The sequence below is a fragment of the Canis lupus genome, chromosome 15, assembly GCF_011100685.1.
Source record: "Canis lupus familiaris isolate Mischka breed German Shepherd chromosome 15, alternate assembly UU_Cfam_GSD_1.0, whole genome shotgun sequence".
Classification (NCBI taxonomy): domain Eukaryota; kingdom Metazoa; phylum Chordata; class Mammalia; order Carnivora; family Canidae; genus Canis; species Canis lupus.
In genome coordinates, this window is record NC_049236.1 from 48,629,945 (window position 1) to 48,648,073 (window position 18,129).

Consider the following 18,129-nt stretch of genomic DNA (forward strand, 5'->3'; position numbering starts at 1 on the left):
TGCCCCCACCCTTCCCACGTGTAGTTGGCAACGCGGAGGAGGTTGTCCTTCGGGCTTCCTCATGGAAGGCTTGGCGCGCGCACCTGCCCCGGCCCCGGCCCCGGCCCCGGCCCCGGCCCCGGCCCCAGCCGAGCGGGACGACCCGGCGTCACCTGCCCGCGGCGTCACCTGCCCGCGGCGTCACCTGCCCGCGGCGTCACCTGCCCGGCCTCCGGAGCTGGCCGCGCACACGGAGGAAGCCCGGCCAGGCACAGTCCGGACTGGGGCGGGAGGGTGCTCCGCAAACCATCTCTGTTACTAACCTTCTGGAAGGCTGCTGGCAGTTTTTCCTTTTTTTTTTTCTTTTTTTTTTTTTTTTTGCCCCACCACCCTCCCTTTTTAATAATTGTATATAATCCGTAGTTTTGTTTTACCGGCTCATCTTCTAAACTGGTGGGCCCTGTAGTTCATTCTCGTTGTTAGACTTTTGCCCCTTACAAGTGTACCCGACCTGCAATAAACCCTTCTTGAGAAAAAAGTGATGGGGGTGGGCGAAGGATTGTGTGGCGTTGCTTTGCAGGGGTGCAGAGGATGTGGGATCGAAAGACGCCCCCCGCCCAGGTTCTGGAGGGGGGGGGGGCCGTGTCCCAGGAAGCTGCGGGTGAGGCGGGGCAGGGAGCCTGATGCCTGCGAAGAGCACAGGAAAATGCATCTTGGTCAAAGTATATTTGGTAACAGGTGCAGAGACGCGCGACAGAAACTCGGGACTAGATGGGACTGTCGGTGTGCGGCAGGCGAGTCCTGTGGAGCCCGCGGCGGGGAGCTCAGGCTCTGCAGGCAGTGGGGGGCAGGGCGGCTCCCCGACTCTGCGGCCTCCTGGGAGCTGTTCTCAGACCACCTGCTCCATCGCTGCCGCGTGGCCCGGTGCGCTCCGGCCCAGCCTCCGCCCGCTGCCCAACTCCAGGCTCAGGACCGTCCACTCCAGCTCCGGATCTCAGTTCACGTTGCGGACGGAATCCCCCTGGGCTGCTGCTGGCCCACGACTCGTCCCCGAGGCGGGCTGCAAACTGCAGGTGGGCTTCCGGGGCCACGGCTGCCGCAGGTGCAGGCTTGGGGGGGGGGGGGGGGCTCGGCTCTCCTGCCTCTGTCCTCACCGCGGGGTCACAGAGCAAGCCGGTCCACGGCTGCCGGCGGAGATGGAGGGAAAGGAAGGCGGGAACCTGGAAGGCGAGGTGCAGCAGGTCTGTGGCCTGCGCTCCCCTCCCGGGGACGGGGCCAGAGGCCTTTGCTTGCAACCTAAGAAAGTGCCGAGCACGGCTGCTGGGACGGAGGGGCATCCTCTGCGCCCGCCCCCCCCACCCCCCCGACTCCCCCCGCGTGCTCTGCGCCACCCGAGGTGCTGGTGCTCCAGGAGCAAACCAAGCGGTGGGCTGGCCTCACACAAGGCACAGGGGTGGCAGGACACAGGGGCACGTGGCAGTTTGGGGTCCTTCTGTCCCCAAAGCAGTGCTCTTTGGAGGCTCCCTGGTGCCCCGGGGGGCAAATCGCGGCCTGGATGTGAGCGGTCATCCGAGTGAGGATCCGACCCCACGGGGGTTTGGAAAACCTCTGTTGAGCTCTTCTGTTCTCAGGGTCAAAATTAAGTGCAGGCAGGTCACTGCTGGGCTCCTCCGCCCCTGCGGGGAGGATGGCATGTCCTTGACCGCGGGTCATCGCCGGACTCCGGGAGGGCGTCTGGGTCTCAGGCCGCGGGAGGGGAGCGGCCACGGGCTGCAGCCATCGGGGCGCCTGCGGGGCCGGGCGACCGGCCGAGGGCGTGCGCCGCCTTCTCTTCCAGAAGGCTGCGGTGCCACGGAAATACGTGCGATGTACGGATTGAGCACGTGTGGCAAAACTGCCCCCGAATGGTCCGGCGGACAGGACTGTGCAATGTGACCTTGAGACTCCTGAGGGCAGTTGGGAGCCGGCCGCGCGGGAGGGGAAGGATCCACAGCTGTGCGCCCCCGAACGCGGCGTCGGCCGCCGGGTCTGACCCTGGGCATTCTCCGGTGCCGCATTCGGAGGGGACGCGCCACGCGGACTTGGTAGCAGATTTGATCCAACCCCGTGTCTCTCCACGGCCATTTCAACATGCAACCAGTGTAAGCAGAATCTTTGAGAGGTGTTTTTTTTTTTTTTTTTTTAATTTTGAAATCTAATGTGTGTTGACTTTGTCCGCATCGCGGTTTGGAGGAGGCGCGCCTTGAGTGCCCTGCCGGCCCTCGTGCCCTTGTGTCCCTTGCGGCTCCTGAGCCCCTCTAGCTCCTGCGCCCCCTGCGCCCCCTGCGCCCCCTGCACCCCTGCACCCCCTGCGGCCCCTGCTGTCCCTGCAGCTCCTGCGCTCCCTGCGCCCCCTGCACCCCTTCCGGTCCCTGCACCCCCTGCAGCTCCCGCGGCCCCTGCCCCCTGTGGTTCCTGCGGCCCCTGCAGCTCCCGCAGCCCCGCTGGGCAGCGCAGCCTGCGCATCTCCGTCTCCGATCCTCCTGTTTTATTCTTTTTTGCACGTGAGGGGGACGGCGACGTGGGAAGACCGCCTGTCTCGGCTCCCGGTGGGCCGGGCCGATTCCCCGTCACCCGCAGGCTGGGACGCTGCCCTCCCCTGCCCTGCCCTGCCCTGCCGCGCGCCCCTTGGCCCTTGCGGGGGGTGGAGGGCCGGCGGGGCCCCGGGAACCGCGTAGACTGTCGGCAGCGCTGGGGGGGCCAGGCCGGGGCCGGGGCCGGGGCTAGTCGGTAGGAGGCGCGGACGTGGGACGGGAGCAGAGGCCGAGGCCGAGGCCGAGCTCCTGGCGGGACGCGTGGCGGCCCCGCCCCGGGGGGCTCAGCCCAGGGCGCGGAGTTGGCGGAGCGCTTCGGGTGTCGGAGCCATCCCAGGAGCCATCCCACCTCCCTGAGCCGGACGCGAAGGTCCACGCTCCGCCCCCGGGAAGACTCCGAAGGCCGGGGAGCCCCTCCCGACGTGCCAGAGCTGGGGGTGCTGAGCCTGGCTCCGGGGAAGCGGCCCCCAGGTGGTCAGGGCGCGGGCGGGCCGGGGGGGCTCCCGCTGAGCAGTGCATCCAGCGGGGAGCCCGCGTGCAAAGCCTCGTCTCCAGCGGTTCCCGGGGGCGGGGGGGAGGGGGGGGAGCCGCGGGGAGGCACCGCCTCCCTCAACCGCTGGGCCGGGCCGGGCGGGCGCTCCGCACGCTGGAAGCCGCGCTGCGGGGTTGGGCACCTGGGTGGGGAGGATGAAGTCGGGCCTGGGGAATGTCTTTCAAATTGTCCAAGTTCAGGGCTGCAAAGCAGCCAGCTGCTTCCTGCCAGGTATGAGGAAATAACAGCCTGCACAGCACTGCCCCCCCCCCCCCAAATTTTGGTTTTGGCAAGGAAAAATATTCCTGAACTTGAGACAGAAAAATAATTCACTTCATGTTTTTGGCTTATGACCGCCGAGGTCTCAGAATTCCTAAGAACATTCGCGCATCGCCTTCTTCCCTTGCTGGAGAGCCGGGCTGCCTCCAGGACAGCTTGCCTGAAGGCCAAGGCCCACTCGGCTTCCTTAGAAAAATGTGACGTCCCTTGGTTTGGGCAGTCTGCAGTTTTGGTTCATAGCACGGAGGGCTGGGAGTGATGTGTCAAGCTTGGGTTTTTAAAGTTTTTTTTTTTGTTTTTTTTTTTTTTTTTTTTAAGATTTTATTTATTCATGAGAGACACAGAGATCTAGAGGCAGAGACACAGGCGGAGGGAGAAGCAGGCTCCATGCAGGGAGCGTGATGTGGGACTTGATCCCGGGACTCCAGGATCACCCCCTGAGCCAAAGGCAGATGCTCAACTGCTGAGCCACCCAGACATCCCCTTTTTTTTTTTAAAGGTAGTTTTTTTTTTTTTTTTAAGATTTTTTAAAAAAGATTTTATTTATTCGGGGGGGGGGGAGCTTGGGTTTTTAAATAGTGATGTTATGACTTTGGGGGACCCAAAAAGTGCACCATGGACTCAACTCTCCAAATCTATGTGGAAGAAAAATATAAAAGATATTTTCTTCATTTATCTTAGAGGAAATAAAAGAGACAAAAAAATTTAACAGGTATTTTTTGTATTTTGTTATTGATTTGCTATTTTATGGTCTTTTCCTTCCATTTCACAGTGTAGGAAATTTTTAAACTTGCTACAAAACTTTATACTACAAAAAAAGGGGAGTAGTTAGGCTGGTTGCTCTCCTAGTCGAAGTAGAAAACTCTTTCCTCAACAGTGGGGCAGAAGTAGCCAAGCAGAGGCACCGGCTTATTTGCTGATACACATGGTTCATGAAGATTTTGAGATTTACATCACATCCTTCTTCTTGTTTCTGAACACACTTTGGCAGAATGTGAGGTCACGGGAGGATGTGACGCTGGGGGGCTGGCTGCTACTCTGTCCATAATGCACACCAGGAACTAGCTGAGCGTCTCCACCAAGCTCTGTGGTAGGCTCCTTTGTTCTGTGTGGCTCAGAAGGAATCTGTATCCTTGGTGTGCTGTGTTCTTTCACAGGGAGGGAGGGAGGGAGGGCAGTTTAGTGCAGTCGGAAGGTCCAAATCAGGCCCATGATTTGTATGGTCAGGAACTTTTGAAATCCCATCCAGCAAAAATTTGGTGGATACCTAGTGAAAATCTCTGCCCTAAAATCCCTGTCTTGATACATCTGTTGTATGTTATTTTAATTCAAATCTATTTGCTGAAAAGGGTGCAGAGTGGAAGTGCTGTCTGGCTGTATTTGGGATTCCTGGCCACCTGACAGCAAGGTGGGGGGCACCCCATGGCACCAGGTGTGTGCGGTCAGGCCCCCACCCCGGCCCTCGGGCTCTGCTCTGCCGTTGGAGGTGGTGGAAGAGGGCAGCCCCAGGTTCTAAGCTACCTCACATCCGACACGCAGCGGCTCAGGGCTCCAGTTCAGGTCGCTTTTTTTTTTCTGCTTTGAATCTTCTTGTCCTGTATGCTGATAAGTCTAACTAAAGTGTGATGTTATTTCAGGGGGCAAAATTATTCCTTTTATTGAATTAATGTATTAGAATATTTATTTATGGATGTTTGGTGGGTTCTGGGGAGACAGATTCTCATCCGAGAGTGAATCATCCATCAGTTTGGATCAGCGTGCTGTCAAGTTTTCATGTCCTGCATTCACCAAGCCCGCGTGCTTCCTCCCAGAGATCCAGTGCTGTTTCTTAAATTACAGAGCCTCGAGGACTTGATTGGTGACATTTCAGTACGAATCAATACTATCAGGGAGGAAAATCTGAATTTCTTGAGGCAGCGCATTTTAAAACCAGCCGTAAATTACTGATGTAAACCGAACACACCACGCTTGCAACCAGGTCCACTTACTGGATGTGTCCGCCGCTCCTCCTATCTGTGTGGCTCATCCAGTTTCATCCCAAACCACCTCAGCTTTCACTTTTTTCCCCTAATTGGTTTAAATTTATTTGAAATATTTTTTTTTGAAAGTCATTAACATTGGTTTAAAATAAGTGAATGTTGAGTAAATCCTAGCAAATACAGTAAACAGATTCTGTCCTTAAGAAGCCCCTGGTGTTGACACCAGCTATGTTTGTTTTATGAGTAAAGGAATACATACGTAACACATACGTAAGTAATACGTATTGCTTATCTTGTTAACTTTCCATAGTTATAAGTTTTAAAACCAATAAAGGCATTGGAAGCACCAATTTTCGTCTTAGGCTCCAAGAAGAAGCTGCTTTATTCACTTTGCTTTAAGCTTATAAAAACGGGGTAATTGAAGTATCAAATGCTGGGCATAGGACTTAAGTATTCCTAATTTTCTTAGCATTTTCCCTAAAGTTTCCAAAGTACAATATCAGGGTAACAGCAGTGAGGATGTTTAATTAATCTGCCAGAAACTTGGGTATTTCTTTGATCTAAGATGTATGTTCTCACATTTGACTACTGTTTTTTCTTTCTTAACAGTTTGTAAAACAGTGGTGGATCTTAGCTCTAGGTATGGTGTTCTCTCATCAGTGTTAAGTCTTAATAAGAGGGAGCTGTCTGGCCAAAGGCAGCCCATGTTCCTGTTTTTAAGAGCATCTCTTTGATCAGTTATTGTTCAAATTGTTTTATCGTTGTTTTAAATTAGAAGTGAAAAGATGTTTTGAAAAATTCAATTACAAGTGGCATTTTATTTTTCTGTCAAGTGTGTTGTTTCCTTCCAAATCTCTGCTTTTAGAGAAGAGCTGAATGTTGAAAAAATAGGGGGGAACCCGTTTAGGTAAGTTGCAGGAGAAACAGGCATGGAATGCTGGTTTCAACTCGAAATTCACAACTTACAAAGAATTTATTTATTCAATACAGACCTTTTCTCAAATATTTTTCACAGAATTCCACACAGCAATCTACTAGAAAAGTAGAATTATACAACACCAAAATAACATGTTTCTTAGTACAAATTGCTACTCAAAGGAAGGTGAAGATACTTAGTAACAAACAGCAGGTAAGGTGGGTGTTGCTTCCTACAGCATCTCGAAGCCTCTGCTCTTGGACTGGGTCGGGTGGGGGAAGGGAGCCTGGGCTACAGCTCTGCCTCAGTTACCCGGGCACAGTCAGACCTTAGGGGTGAGCTTTGGTACTTGCATTTACTTTAAAAGAAAAACAAAGGTTGTGAGCCCACGAGCCTTTCCATCATTTCATTTTGGTGTGCTATGAAGACAACATATCAGGAAAACGCTGTAAATAATAAACATTGTAAATACTTCACACTTGCTATAACATTAGATCCTTTATATTAACCACACAGTGAAATAAAAGAACTTCCCCAAACCATAATTTTCTAGGTCTAAAGCATGCTTGAAGAATAATATTGATAGAAATAATTCATTGAGATGCTTTAAAATTACATTTACCATAATTTAAACATTACCATTTAAATCCCAGAAATTTCAGTGCTGAAGCAGCACAATTGCTTGGAAAAATACAGGACCCAGAGTACAGCATAAAATTCCCTGTCCCAGTATTATAACCCATTTCCCTATTGTTAAAATCATGTATTTTTCAAGATTACAGATAAAGGGGAAGTGTTTTTTCATAATATAGCTAGAATAAGTGGGTTTACTTGCTCCACTGTATGTTTCCATAATTGGTGAAAATAGACTTCTCATTATGACTAAAAATATAGATTTTTTTTAAACTACAGAACCCAGCAGCCAATTTTCTGCTTTGCTGTTCTCCCCAAAAAAGTCAAGCAAAGTCTACAAAAATAGCAATTAACTTTAAAAAATATTTTGCTTCTTAGAGCAAATTTAAGTTACATTCAGATGTGATAGCTATTTCTAAGAGAAAGATGCTCCCAATTACTTCCCCTGCCTAGGCCGGGGGTGAGGCTGATGTGCAGCTGTCACCTTCAGTAGCGGGTTTGGTATTCATGATGCCACCGGTTGAAGTCATTATAAAACAGAACGATGCTTCCTGAGGCCATGCCAGAAATGATGCACCTGGGAGAAGCAGAGAGAATGAGGGGTTTACAAACCTGTTTATTTCCTAGGGATCAATCTGTTCTAAAGAAAGAACTGCCTTCTCCAAATCTACAAGGTAAATATAGAAGTTGACAGTCAAAGCTAGCAATTTTTGAGGACTACAGTATGCTTTTTGATAATTAAAGTATGCCACTGAGTGAGCTGAGAATGCCACTGGCAGTACCCTCTCCCTGTGTCTCTCATGAATAAATAAATAAAATCTTTAAACAAAACCTCAATCAGTAACCTAATTCTACACCTTGAGGAAGTAGAAAAAGAGCAAACTAAACCCCAAAGCAAACAGAAGGAAAGATATAATAGAGTGTATATAAAATAGAAGAGAGGAGAAAAATCAAGAGAACCAAAAAAGCTGGTTCTTTGAAAAGGTTAACAAAATTGACACACTTTTTAGCTAGATTTACTAAGAAAAAAGAAAACACTCAAACAACTAAAATTATAGAGCTGTTACTATCAATTTTACAGAAATAAGAGGATTATAAGGCAACACTAGGAACAATTCTATGCCAACAGATCAAATGGAAAATTCTTGAAAAAAAAAGATCTTAAGAGTTACACACTCTATGGACTGAGCCAGCCAGGAGCCCTTGAAATGGAAAAATTCTTAAAAGCACACATTATACCTCTAAATCATGAAAAAACAGAAAATGTGAATAGGCTTATAACTACTAGGACTGAATCAATAATCAAAAACCTCCCAATAAAATGAGGCCCTGGACTAAATGGCTTCAGTGGTGACTTCTACTTAAGGAAGGATTAACACCAACTCTTTCTAAGTCATTCAATGAGGCCAGCATTATCCTGACCCCAAAGTCAGAGAAAGACACTACAAGAAATGGAAATTACAGACCAAATTCCCTTATGAATACTGATATAATAGTTTTGAACACATACTAGCAAATCTAATTCAGCCAAAGATTAAAAGGATTATACACATGACCAAGATGGGTTTATTCTTGGAGTGCAAGGATGGTTCAACATACAGAAAAATCAATGTAATCTACCACATTAACAGAACTGACAAAAACCTACCAATTGATGAAAAAGAGGCATCTCACAAAATTCAACATGGTTTTATGATTGATAATACTCAAACTAGCTAATATCATACTCAATGGTTGTCTTCTATTATCAGAAACAAGACAAAAATAATTTTACCAGTTTAATATGGTACTGGGAGTCCTAGCCAGAGCAATTAGGCAAGACAAAGAAACAACATCCAAATTGGAAAGAAAGAAGTAAAATTATTTCTATTACCCATGACATGATCTTGTATGTAGGAAATCCTCAAGATTCCACAAAAAACTATTAGAATTAATGAATTCAACAAACTTGCATGATATAAAGTCAACATACAAATAAGCTGTTTCTGTACATGAACAATGAAAAAAATCTGAAAAGGAAATTAAGAACAATTCCATCCACAAAAGCAACAAAATAAATATAATACTCAAGAATAAATTTAACCAAGGAGGCAAAAGACTTGTGTATTATAAACTACAAAATGTTGCTCAAAGAGATTAAAGAAAACATAAATGGATGGAAAGAAACCCGTGTTCATGGACTGACAGATTTAATATTGCTAAAACGACAATACTAGCCAAAGCAATCAACAGATTTCAATCCAATCCCTATGAAAATCCCTTGTTTTTCTTCACAAAAATAGAAAAACCCATTTTAAGATTCATAATGTATTCTCAAGGAACCCCAAATAGCCAAAACAATCTTGAAAAAAAAATCAGATGTAGATGTCTTATACCTTATGATTTCAAAACTTCCCACAAAGTTGTAGTACTCAAAACAATTTGGTAGTGGCATATGGACCAACAGAATAGAGAACCCAGAAATAAACTCACATATATGGTCAAGTGATTTTTAGTAAGGGTGAGAAGACCATCTAGTCGGAAAAGGATGGTCTTTTCAACAACTGGCATTGGGAAAACTGATACACACGTGCAAAAGAAAAAACTGGACCCTTTCCTATCATATATAGACATTAACTCAAAGTGGATCAAAAACTAAACATAAGTGTTATAACTATAAAACTCATAGGGGGAAAAGCTTCATGACATTCGATTTTGCAATGATTTCTTGGATATAGTGGAAGCATTCACAACAACGGTAAAAAAGACCATTAAAATTAAAAACTCTTGCACATTGAAGGACACTATTAGGAGTGCAAAGTCAGCACTAGTAGTCAATAGGGAAATGCAAATCAAAACCACAGTAAAAGACTATTTCACACGCATTAGGATAGATACTATTTTTTTTTAAAAAAAAACACAATCCAAGCATAACAGGTGTTGGTGAGGATGTGCAGAAATCCGAACCCTTGTGCACTGCTGGTGGGGATATAAAATGGCGCAGCCACTGTGGAGAACAGTTTGGTAGTTCCTCAAAAAGTTAAACCTAGAATTATCCAATGACTCAACCATTCCACTCCTGGCTATCTACCCCAAATAAGTGAAAACAGGAATCTAAACAGGTGTTTGTATGCAAATGTTCATAGCAACATTATTCACAATAGCCAAAAGGTGAAAACAACCAAAATGTCAACAGATGAACTGGTATACAAAGTGGCATGTTGTACTATTCAGCCTCAAGTAGGAATGGGTTTGACACATGCTACGACAGGGCAAATATTGTATGATTCCACTTATACGAAGTACATAGAAGAAACAAAATCATAAAGACAGACACCGGAACTGATGTGAACTGAATAGAGGTTTAGGAGGGAAAATGTGAAGTGTGTTTAATGAGTACAGAACTTCTCTTTGGGATGATGAAAAACTTTATTTAAAAAAAAAATTCTGGGGCAGCCCCGGTGGCTCAGCGGTTTAGCGCCGCCTTCAGCCCAGGGTGTGATCCTGGAGACCTGGGATCGAGTCCCACATCAGGCTCCCTGCATGGAGCCTGCTTCTCCCTCTGCCTGTGTCTCTGCTTCTCTCTCTCCTCTCTGTGTATTCTCATGAATAAATAAATAAAATCTTAAAAAAAAATCTGGAGATCGGCAGTAGTGATCTTGTACAACAGTGAATGTACATCATGTCACTGAATTGTACACCAAAAAAATGATGGTAAAGTTTACGTATTTGTTACCATGATAAATTAGAAACTAAAAGCAGCAACTGTATATTAAGAAATAAGATGCCGAAGACAATCTACCTAAAATTTAACACTTGGAAGTTTTTAGGAAATAAGGCAAATCCTTCCATAGAACCCTCATGGACAGAGATACAGGCATTTTATATTAAACATGTTTAGAGCTCTTAAATTTTATTTTAAAGTAGTCTAAGAAAAAGCTTTATGGCAATATAATTACAGCCCTTGTTACTTCTGCCTGTTGCTGGAGAATTCAGCTTTTGTCCAAGAGTGGCTATGCCATCAAAAAGAAAAACACCCTTTAAGAAGAAACAACTCCAATATTCACTGGCTATTTTGATTGCCCAGGTGATCCCCACAACCCAGTCTATCCATCAGTCCCTTTAAATAAATTCCCTCCCGTTTTTAACATCACCATCAGTAGACCATGACTTGTGTGTTACCTCTGGTCATAAGACAGGGCCATGGCCCGGATTCCAGCATCGCAGCCCGGGTAGGCAAAGAGGTGCTTGAGGTCAGACACCTGCCAGACCATGAGCACGCCGCTGTCCCCTCCTGTGAGCAGGTACTGCCCATCTCGGCTCAGCTGGATGGCCTGTAAGACAGACACAGCAGTGATCAGCAGAGGGTGGCCCTAGGACAACACTGGCTCCCGCTCCACGCCCCTCCACCGTGCAGCGCTGTGGTGCAGAGGGGGAGTGTGTGCAGGTGCTCTGGAGGAGTTTTTAGGAAATCAGGAGTTACAGGAAACTTATGCCCTTTCTCAAAAATCAAATGGATAAAGTTAGGCAGTGTTTGAGGTTTTCTTTTTCTTTCTTTTTTTTTTTTTTTAAATTTTTGCTTTTTAAAGATGAGGTGGCAAAGTCTTCCAGTTCTGTGAGTATTATCTAAATGGGTGTGTGCTGGGGACTGGGGCCCACACTCTGGAATGAGAAGCCTCCTGGCATCTCTAGTTGTACTGTGGGGGTGCAAGGCCCATTTTGTACCAAGGATGTGCTAGCTGCCCACACATCCCCAATAAAACCACTGCTGCCTTTGGGGCTGTGGCCCCCGTGAGAGAAGGCCCGCATGCTTTGTGCCTTTACTAGGCCTGCTGGACTTTTACAGCAGTTAGGGTACAGCTTGATAGGTAGAGAACCACCTTCCAGGGTAATTAAACCCCAGCTGAAGCATGGTCTTCCTGCCCCTGGACCGACAGCTTCCTGCTGGTACTGAATGGGAAGTACAGACATGGAATTTGTTCTTCAGTCCCGTAAATGGGGCCAAATGCAGACGACTGATTTTTTATGTGACTTTTTACATGTTTTAATGGTTGGAAAAAAATAATATGCCATGACATGTGAAAATTACATGAATTCCAAATTTCAGTGCCTATAAATAAGGGTTACTGGAACATAACCACACCCATTCGTTTATGGCCACTCTCAAAAGTGACAACAGAATACGGAGCCTGCAAAGTCAGTCTAAAATACTTTTTATCCTTTTCTAGAGAAAGCGTAAACACCTGTAATCCTATGTCTACTTGGACAGTGAATATGGGAAGACACTGTGCTAACAAGCTGGAAAGAAAAAAAAAATCTAACTTCTGAAAATATATTTACACTGTTCTGCACTTTTAGCATAGTTGCCCTAAGTCTGTAAGCTAGCCCTTTGACAAAATTTCTAAAAAAGAATCATAGAAAACCAAAGACTGTTTCACAGCCCTTCTATTCACATTTACATAGATGCCAACTTTTACTGGTCTCTTAAGTGTAGCTTATCCTCAATATAAAAATACATCTAAGAAATAAAAACCCATGTACGGAAGATAGTTACATGTAAGAAGTATTTTCTAAATCTTAATACAAGTAGTAAGGTTTTTCAATATAAGTAAAAATCAATATTCTTTTCCCCCCATTCACTTCACAGATGGTGATCTCTAAGGGATACCATGGAACCGCGGTACACACCAGGGCAAACTATTATTTGCTCCGCTTACAAAATTCAGCTAATGAAAATCCATTAACCTTATGATTGTGGTTCACTTGAGTTTTATACTTGAGGCTGGATATGTGCTATATTAAAACATAAATTAAAACTATTAATCTTTAACTCTTTGTTCTAATAAAGAATCTCTAATCCTAGTTCTGTCTGGAGTGAAATAAAGCCTGGATTTTTAGGATTATGCATTTATCGGCATCCAAAACATTTTAATAAGCCAGGTGCCTGCCAAAGTGAAAAAGTATTTTGTTGGCCTTTCTCATGAGGAACCTGTCAGGTTCCCCTGGAGTAAGAGCCAAGGTAACATTTACAGAGGGGACCAGGTCTTCTACCCAAACCGGCACTCATAGGGTTCTTAACTCTAGCCCACATCCTCAGTATCCAGGTTGGGTTGAGACTAGAGATTTTAAGAGGGCCCCAGGGACATGGAAATGCCCTCCTCTGAAATCCCGAGTGCCTCGGCCAATGCCCCAGCTGCACTGGTTTCTATGGCCACAGCAGTCTGCTGGGCATGATCACGGCCTAAAACACAGCTTTCCCAGAAAAAGAAAATAAATGAGTTCCTATGGGTGAAATGGTGGTTATCCTTTGTTTAGGATAAAACAACTTTGCTGCTCTGTACAGGCTGCCCACTTAATTTAAGTTACTCATTAAGACATCTAAACACTGCCTAGTTGATGTGCTATGATACGTTAACCAAATGCCACTGAACAATCTGGCATCTAAATAAAAACAGGTGGGAAGCCTTGATTAGTGCAGAGGTTCCCCAGGCTGCCTGCCTGCAGGGTTCTGGGTATTTCAAAGAAACTTAATTTCTGGTCTGAGCTGATGACTAATTTGTTTCCACGGTCTCCTTTCCTTACACAGGCTCAGGCTGCACGACCGAACTGGAGATTTTTGCTCTGTGATGTCTCTTATTCTTCCTCCCCCTTCCTTTCCTCCCCCATCCTGCTCCGCTCTCCCCCTCCCCCTGGGCAGTTAGCTGTGAAAGTGTCAGTCTCTGGAGCCACAGGCAGGTAGTGCTCATTTTAGGCAAGCTTGTTTTAATCACACAGTTGCCACTTGCAAGTTAGTATGATAAAGTGCAGGAGTGCTGGGAAAAAGGCAACGGATTGTTTAAGCCTAAAATCCAGTGGGAAATATTAAAGGGGGAAAAAAAAAACAATGGCTATAGGGCAGAGAGGAAAAGCATGTGTGTATGAACAGTCTGCAGAAAGCCTCCTTACCATCGCCTCAAGGAACTTCCCAGAGCCTTCGGTACTAACTGAAATGCCACAGATATTGTTTTAGCCAGCAAGGGATTTCAAATTATTTTACAGATTTATTAGTGTTGCTGACAATATAATCGTAACTCAAAGTGACAGATTATCAACATTATTACTGTAAAGAAAAGAAGAAAGGAAAATCCTCTGATGTGTACTTGGTTTAAATGAAGTATTATGGGAAGGAAGGGAAAAATAAAAGTATAAGTGCACGCTTTTGTGGTAGAGGCAGTCAAAATACAATGAAGAAAACTCACAGAGCAAAATGGAGACGACAATGAATTAAGAAATCAATGCTAAGATACAGAAGGACCAAGTGCCTTTCACTTCATCAATGTAGTCTATACTTAGGGTTGTTGTTTCTTAATACTTCCTTGCCCCAGCTATTTGTTTACTTGAAAGCAGCGCGGGGGTATCAGGCTACATCTGGGAAACTGGGAGAATTTATGTCATCTTAGCTGCCCCAGGTTAGGAAGAACAACGAATATAATGTCCAGAGCTAGCTTCAAGCCACATTCGGAGGGCAGAGGCCTCTATGATCCTCTTCGTACCTCCAACATGTCCACACAGTTCACATGTACCTCCAACCTTATTCTGGAAAATGATAGGAGCACCACAGCTTCATTTTATCTTAACCTGCCCCAGAGGCCTGGGAGTGAGGAAAGAAGGGCCTTGAAAAAACAGCCTCTCCAAAGAGCAGTCCTTATTGTGTTTTTCAATCTCTAATACTTTTGGAGTCATGTCCTGAAAGTGAAGCAAGAGTCCAGAAGGTGGGCAGCCCGGGTGGCTCAGCGGTTTAGCGCCGCCTTCAGCCCAGGGCCTGATCCTGGAGACCTGGGTTCAAGTCCCACTTCGGGCTCCCTGCATGGAGCCTGCTTCTCCCTCTGCCTGTGTCTCTGCCTCTCTCTCTCTCTCTCTCTCTGCCTCTCATGAATAAATAAAATCTTAAAAAAAAAAAAATAAAAAGAGTCCAGAAGGTCCACTAGCATTACCACTCCTTGTTTATCAAAAGGGAAAAAATGCCCAATTCACATAATTGGAAGTCCAACTCCCCTGACTTGGTAAGTGTTGGTCTTGTTATTCAAGAAGTCTGAAATGAGATACTAATCCTGAATAGTCATAATCCCTACCACTCCCACCAGCAACCTATTCAAGTGTGAACAGGAGCCAGTTTTACGTATAGTCTATTGTGCTATTTTAGCTCTGATACTCAGAAAACACAGATTAAAAAAAAAAAAAAAAAAAGCTGAACAACTGAAAGCCACCCAGGTTGGCTTCACAGGGCCTCAGGGAAACCTGCTGAAGGTTTTCAGCCCTGGCTTCGCTGAGCGCTGTCACGTACAGAGTGCTCTGGCTCAGCCGGGACGCGTGATCTGTGAAATGCACACGCCTTGTCCAAGTGCCACTTGATGACTTTCTTCTGGCGTGGAAAGGCCCTCCATGACCAAAAAAGTGAAGCCTCTTCCTCCTCACTCGCCACACTGAGAGGTCAAGGTCTAGGATGGAGAAAAGTCTGCAGCGTACTCACCCTTATGTTATCATCTGTTTCCATAGTGGCCTGGAGTTTCCCATTCACACTGAATGTACAGAAGCAGCCATTTTCATAGAATATGACACAATGACCCTCTCTTGAAGCCTGAATGAGTTTTGGTCTCAGGCAGTTTTCAGGACCCTCCAAAGTCCTTAACAAGTCTCCATTCATGGAATGTATGAGACAAGGCCCTTCTGAGAAAAGAGAAACAAGAGACAAAACTTTTTTAATGGTGACAAATGTGAAATGAATCTTGAGCACAAATCAAACAGGCTCAAACAGTTGAAGCTAAACATTTTCTCTCTTATATATGTTATTTTACAAACTGTCCTCTGTGTGCTGGCCAGATCTCACCTTCTACTTGGGAAAGGAGAAAGCCGGGTCACATACATTCAGGTTCACTTCTCCTCAAGAGCCAGGGAGCTACTTTATGAAATTCATTATGCCAAGAGATAACAGAAACAGACTCATTCAGAATGGAACAGGACAAATTTCAAATCCTAGAGGAGCTTCCAGGAAGGCCGGGCCACAGTTAAACACAGGCTGCTGTCAAGCTCACCGTGAAGCTCTGCCACACGTCACAGGGGCCCAACAGCAGTGGCTGTGCTGTGGGCTGGTGTGGGGAGAGCTCAGGAGGGCAGCTTTGCGAGCCCCGAGCCTTCTTCCCTCCCACTGCTCACTAACCCCACCCCCGGAATAAATTCACCCAGAGATCCTTCTGCAAATGAGTACACTTGCCTGCTGCCCCCAAAGCGAGTAGCACCCACCAGGCTGAGCTGCCCGAGGAGGATGGGAGCTACTGATCAGTACACGCATATCCAAGCATTTTCGTTGTTACTGAATGCCTGCTACATGTAAAGAAGGAGTAGGTAACCAAAACCACCTGTGTGATGAGTAAGTTCTAAGACATGTCTGAGTCAGACAAGAGGGGTAAAGCATAGAAGGCCTGCTGATCTCCAAGCTGAATTCCTCAGGCCTACGGGGACTCGTGACCTGACCCCACAAGACTACTAAGAGCATATGCCCTTTTAAAGAAAAAAGCAGAAAACCTGCTTTTTTCTTGACCACTCAGGGAGTATCTAAGTTTTCCCAACATAAATCCATACCCCCAGCCTCTGCGTCGCTTAGTGCCAGCATGCATGGATATCCACTGTCTTTATCACCTTTAAATGACATCAGTTCCTCAACACAGTTCAAACTTCAAGTTTCACAGATATTGCACAAAGTTCACATTTTGTGACTAGCTCTTCAGTCCACAAACGACTGTGCAAATAACAGGTGTGCATCCTGAGTGACCGACACATCATCTCCTTCAGAGTCTGTCAGTGAGTGGTCACTGACGGTCTGTTACTCAGTTCATGCACACAGAGCAAACTGTAAGGTTGTGGTGCTTCCTCAGGGAGAAACCCATGTGACATTTTACGAAAACGGATCCTCAAGAGACTACTGGCCAAAAGATGAACTCTCAGTAAGGAAATGAAAAGTGATAAAGCCGTGAGGGAACTTTGTACTGAATATAAATGGGGTTACAGGAGAAAGAACAGATTCTGGAAATGCTGACATTGCTCAGAGACTGGAGATCAGTGAAGGTGAACTTACTGACACAGATTAGAAAAGGGGTTGAACAAAAATGATGATGTCCCAGAAGAAGTGATGCCAACAAGAACCTTCACTTTTTAAAGGACCCAGGGGAATATTTCATACTGTTGAATGCACAGCAGATAAAATGTTGGAACCTGACCAAAACTTAGGAGCATGACAACTGGTCAAGGCACAGAAATATTCTCACTCTTTATCATACGTTATACAAACAGAAGCAGGCAAGCACTGTTCAAGTACTCTGGGTATGTCCCCACAAGGAAAACACTTTAATTTTCAGTGTTCCTAATATTTTAAATTATATTGTTCTATGTAAATGTGAGTTTTACTGTTTTTTTTTATGCCCGTGTGTGTGTGTGTGGGTATATAACTGTAAGAAAATTTTTAATGTATTGACAAAAGATTTTAAAAGCCATGAAACAACCATAAATTTTCCCATTCATTGTTAAGATTAGTCTACATGGTTTCAGCTTGCATGGTCATTTTTATGGTCCTGCACTGCCACTCAAAGCAAGGATGACTTTTAATATGATACGTTCATTTTATATGTCTAATTTTTTAAATTAAGGTTTTACTTTTAATCTCTATACCCAGCGTGGGGCTCAAACTTACAACCCTAGGATCCCAAGTCACACGCTCCATTGACTGAGCCTGCCAGGTGCCCCTTTGTCTAGTGTGGAACCTATACAGGCTAAGAACTTATATTTGCTCCAGATATATGAAATTACTGGGTATAAGAAGGAAAAAAATCTAGTAGGTATAGAATTTTTGTGAACATTGTTTCACTGCTTTGACCAACTAAATTTTTAAACACAATCCTTTGAATATTTAATGTCTTGTTAGCTAGACTAAGTATTATAGTTCGAGACACAGATAAGGTGAGTCAAATACTCAATGCATCCCTATCAGATAACCTTCAAAGACCCAGGATTACAGTATTTTTTTGTGTGTTCAGACTCAGCCCAGGGAGGAGACAGAGAGATGGATAAACTATTGCAGTGGAATAAGCAATGAATTAGAAACAGCTCTGTTCCAGGTCAGATCCTGATTTGTTGCGTGTGCTCTTTGAAAGCTTGCTTAGTATCTTTGGCCTGAATATATGATGATGGTGCAAGGGCAAACATCCAGGAAACCAGCTTAAGTTTCTT

At 45.5% G+C, this 18,129-nt stretch overlaps 3 protein-coding genes across 15 annotated transcripts in view; 2 read left to right on the forward strand and 1 right to left on the reverse strand.

Annotated features, from left to right (window-relative positions):
• The window catches only part of DCLK2 (doublecortin like kinase 2), a 246,910-nt gene that overhangs the window by 148,280 nt on the left and 80,501 nt on the right, over window positions 1-18,129 (forward strand). The window contains exon 17 of one of the 3 annotated variants that reach the window (XM_038558995.1): window positions 13,457-17,298. The exons of the other annotated variants lie outside the window; for them this stretch is intronic. Coding sequence (XP_038414923.1) covers window positions 13,457-13,609 — 153 coding nt within the window. The 3' untranslated portion in view covers window positions 13,610-17,298. Of the gene's footprint in view, window positions 1-13,456; window positions 17,299-18,129 lie in introns of those variants that run through there. 3 annotated transcript variants of the gene reach the window in all.
• On the forward strand, window positions 663-2,232 carry LOC119877045 (translation initiation factor IF-2-like). Its single transcript, XM_038559001.1, has 2 exons — window positions 663-1,991; window positions 2,055-2,232. The coding sequence occupies exon 1, from the start codon at window positions 751-753 to the stop codon at window positions 1,912-1,914; it is 1,164 nt and encodes a 387-aa protein (XP_038414929.1). The 5' UTR covers window positions 663-750; the 3' UTR covers window positions 1,915-1,991; window positions 2,055-2,232.
• LRBA (LPS responsive beige-like anchor protein) overlaps window positions 6,284-18,129 on the reverse strand; it is a 722,446-nt gene continuing 710,600 nt past the window's right edge. For 10 of the 11 annotated variants that reach the window (XM_038558983.1, XM_038558984.1, XM_038558982.1 and 7 more), the window contains 3 exons: window positions 15,380-15,576; window positions 11,053-11,204; window positions 6,284-7,468 (listed from right to left, as the gene is read on the reverse strand). In XM_038558983.1, the coding sequence (XP_038414911.1) occupies window positions 7,378-7,468; window positions 11,053-11,204; window positions 15,380-15,576 (440 nt within the window). In that variant the 3' untranslated portion in view covers window positions 6,284-7,377. The remainder of the gene's footprint in view (window positions 7,469-11,052; window positions 11,205-15,379; window positions 15,577-18,129) is intronic. The other variant, XM_038558986.1, reaches the window with a different exon arrangement.

What these genes read in the sequence shown, in the direction of transcription:
- LOC119877045 (XM_038559001.1), top strand. Translation starts at nt 751, where the DNA reads ATGGGACTGTCGGTGTGCGGCAGGCGAGTCCTGTGGAGCCCGCGGCGG.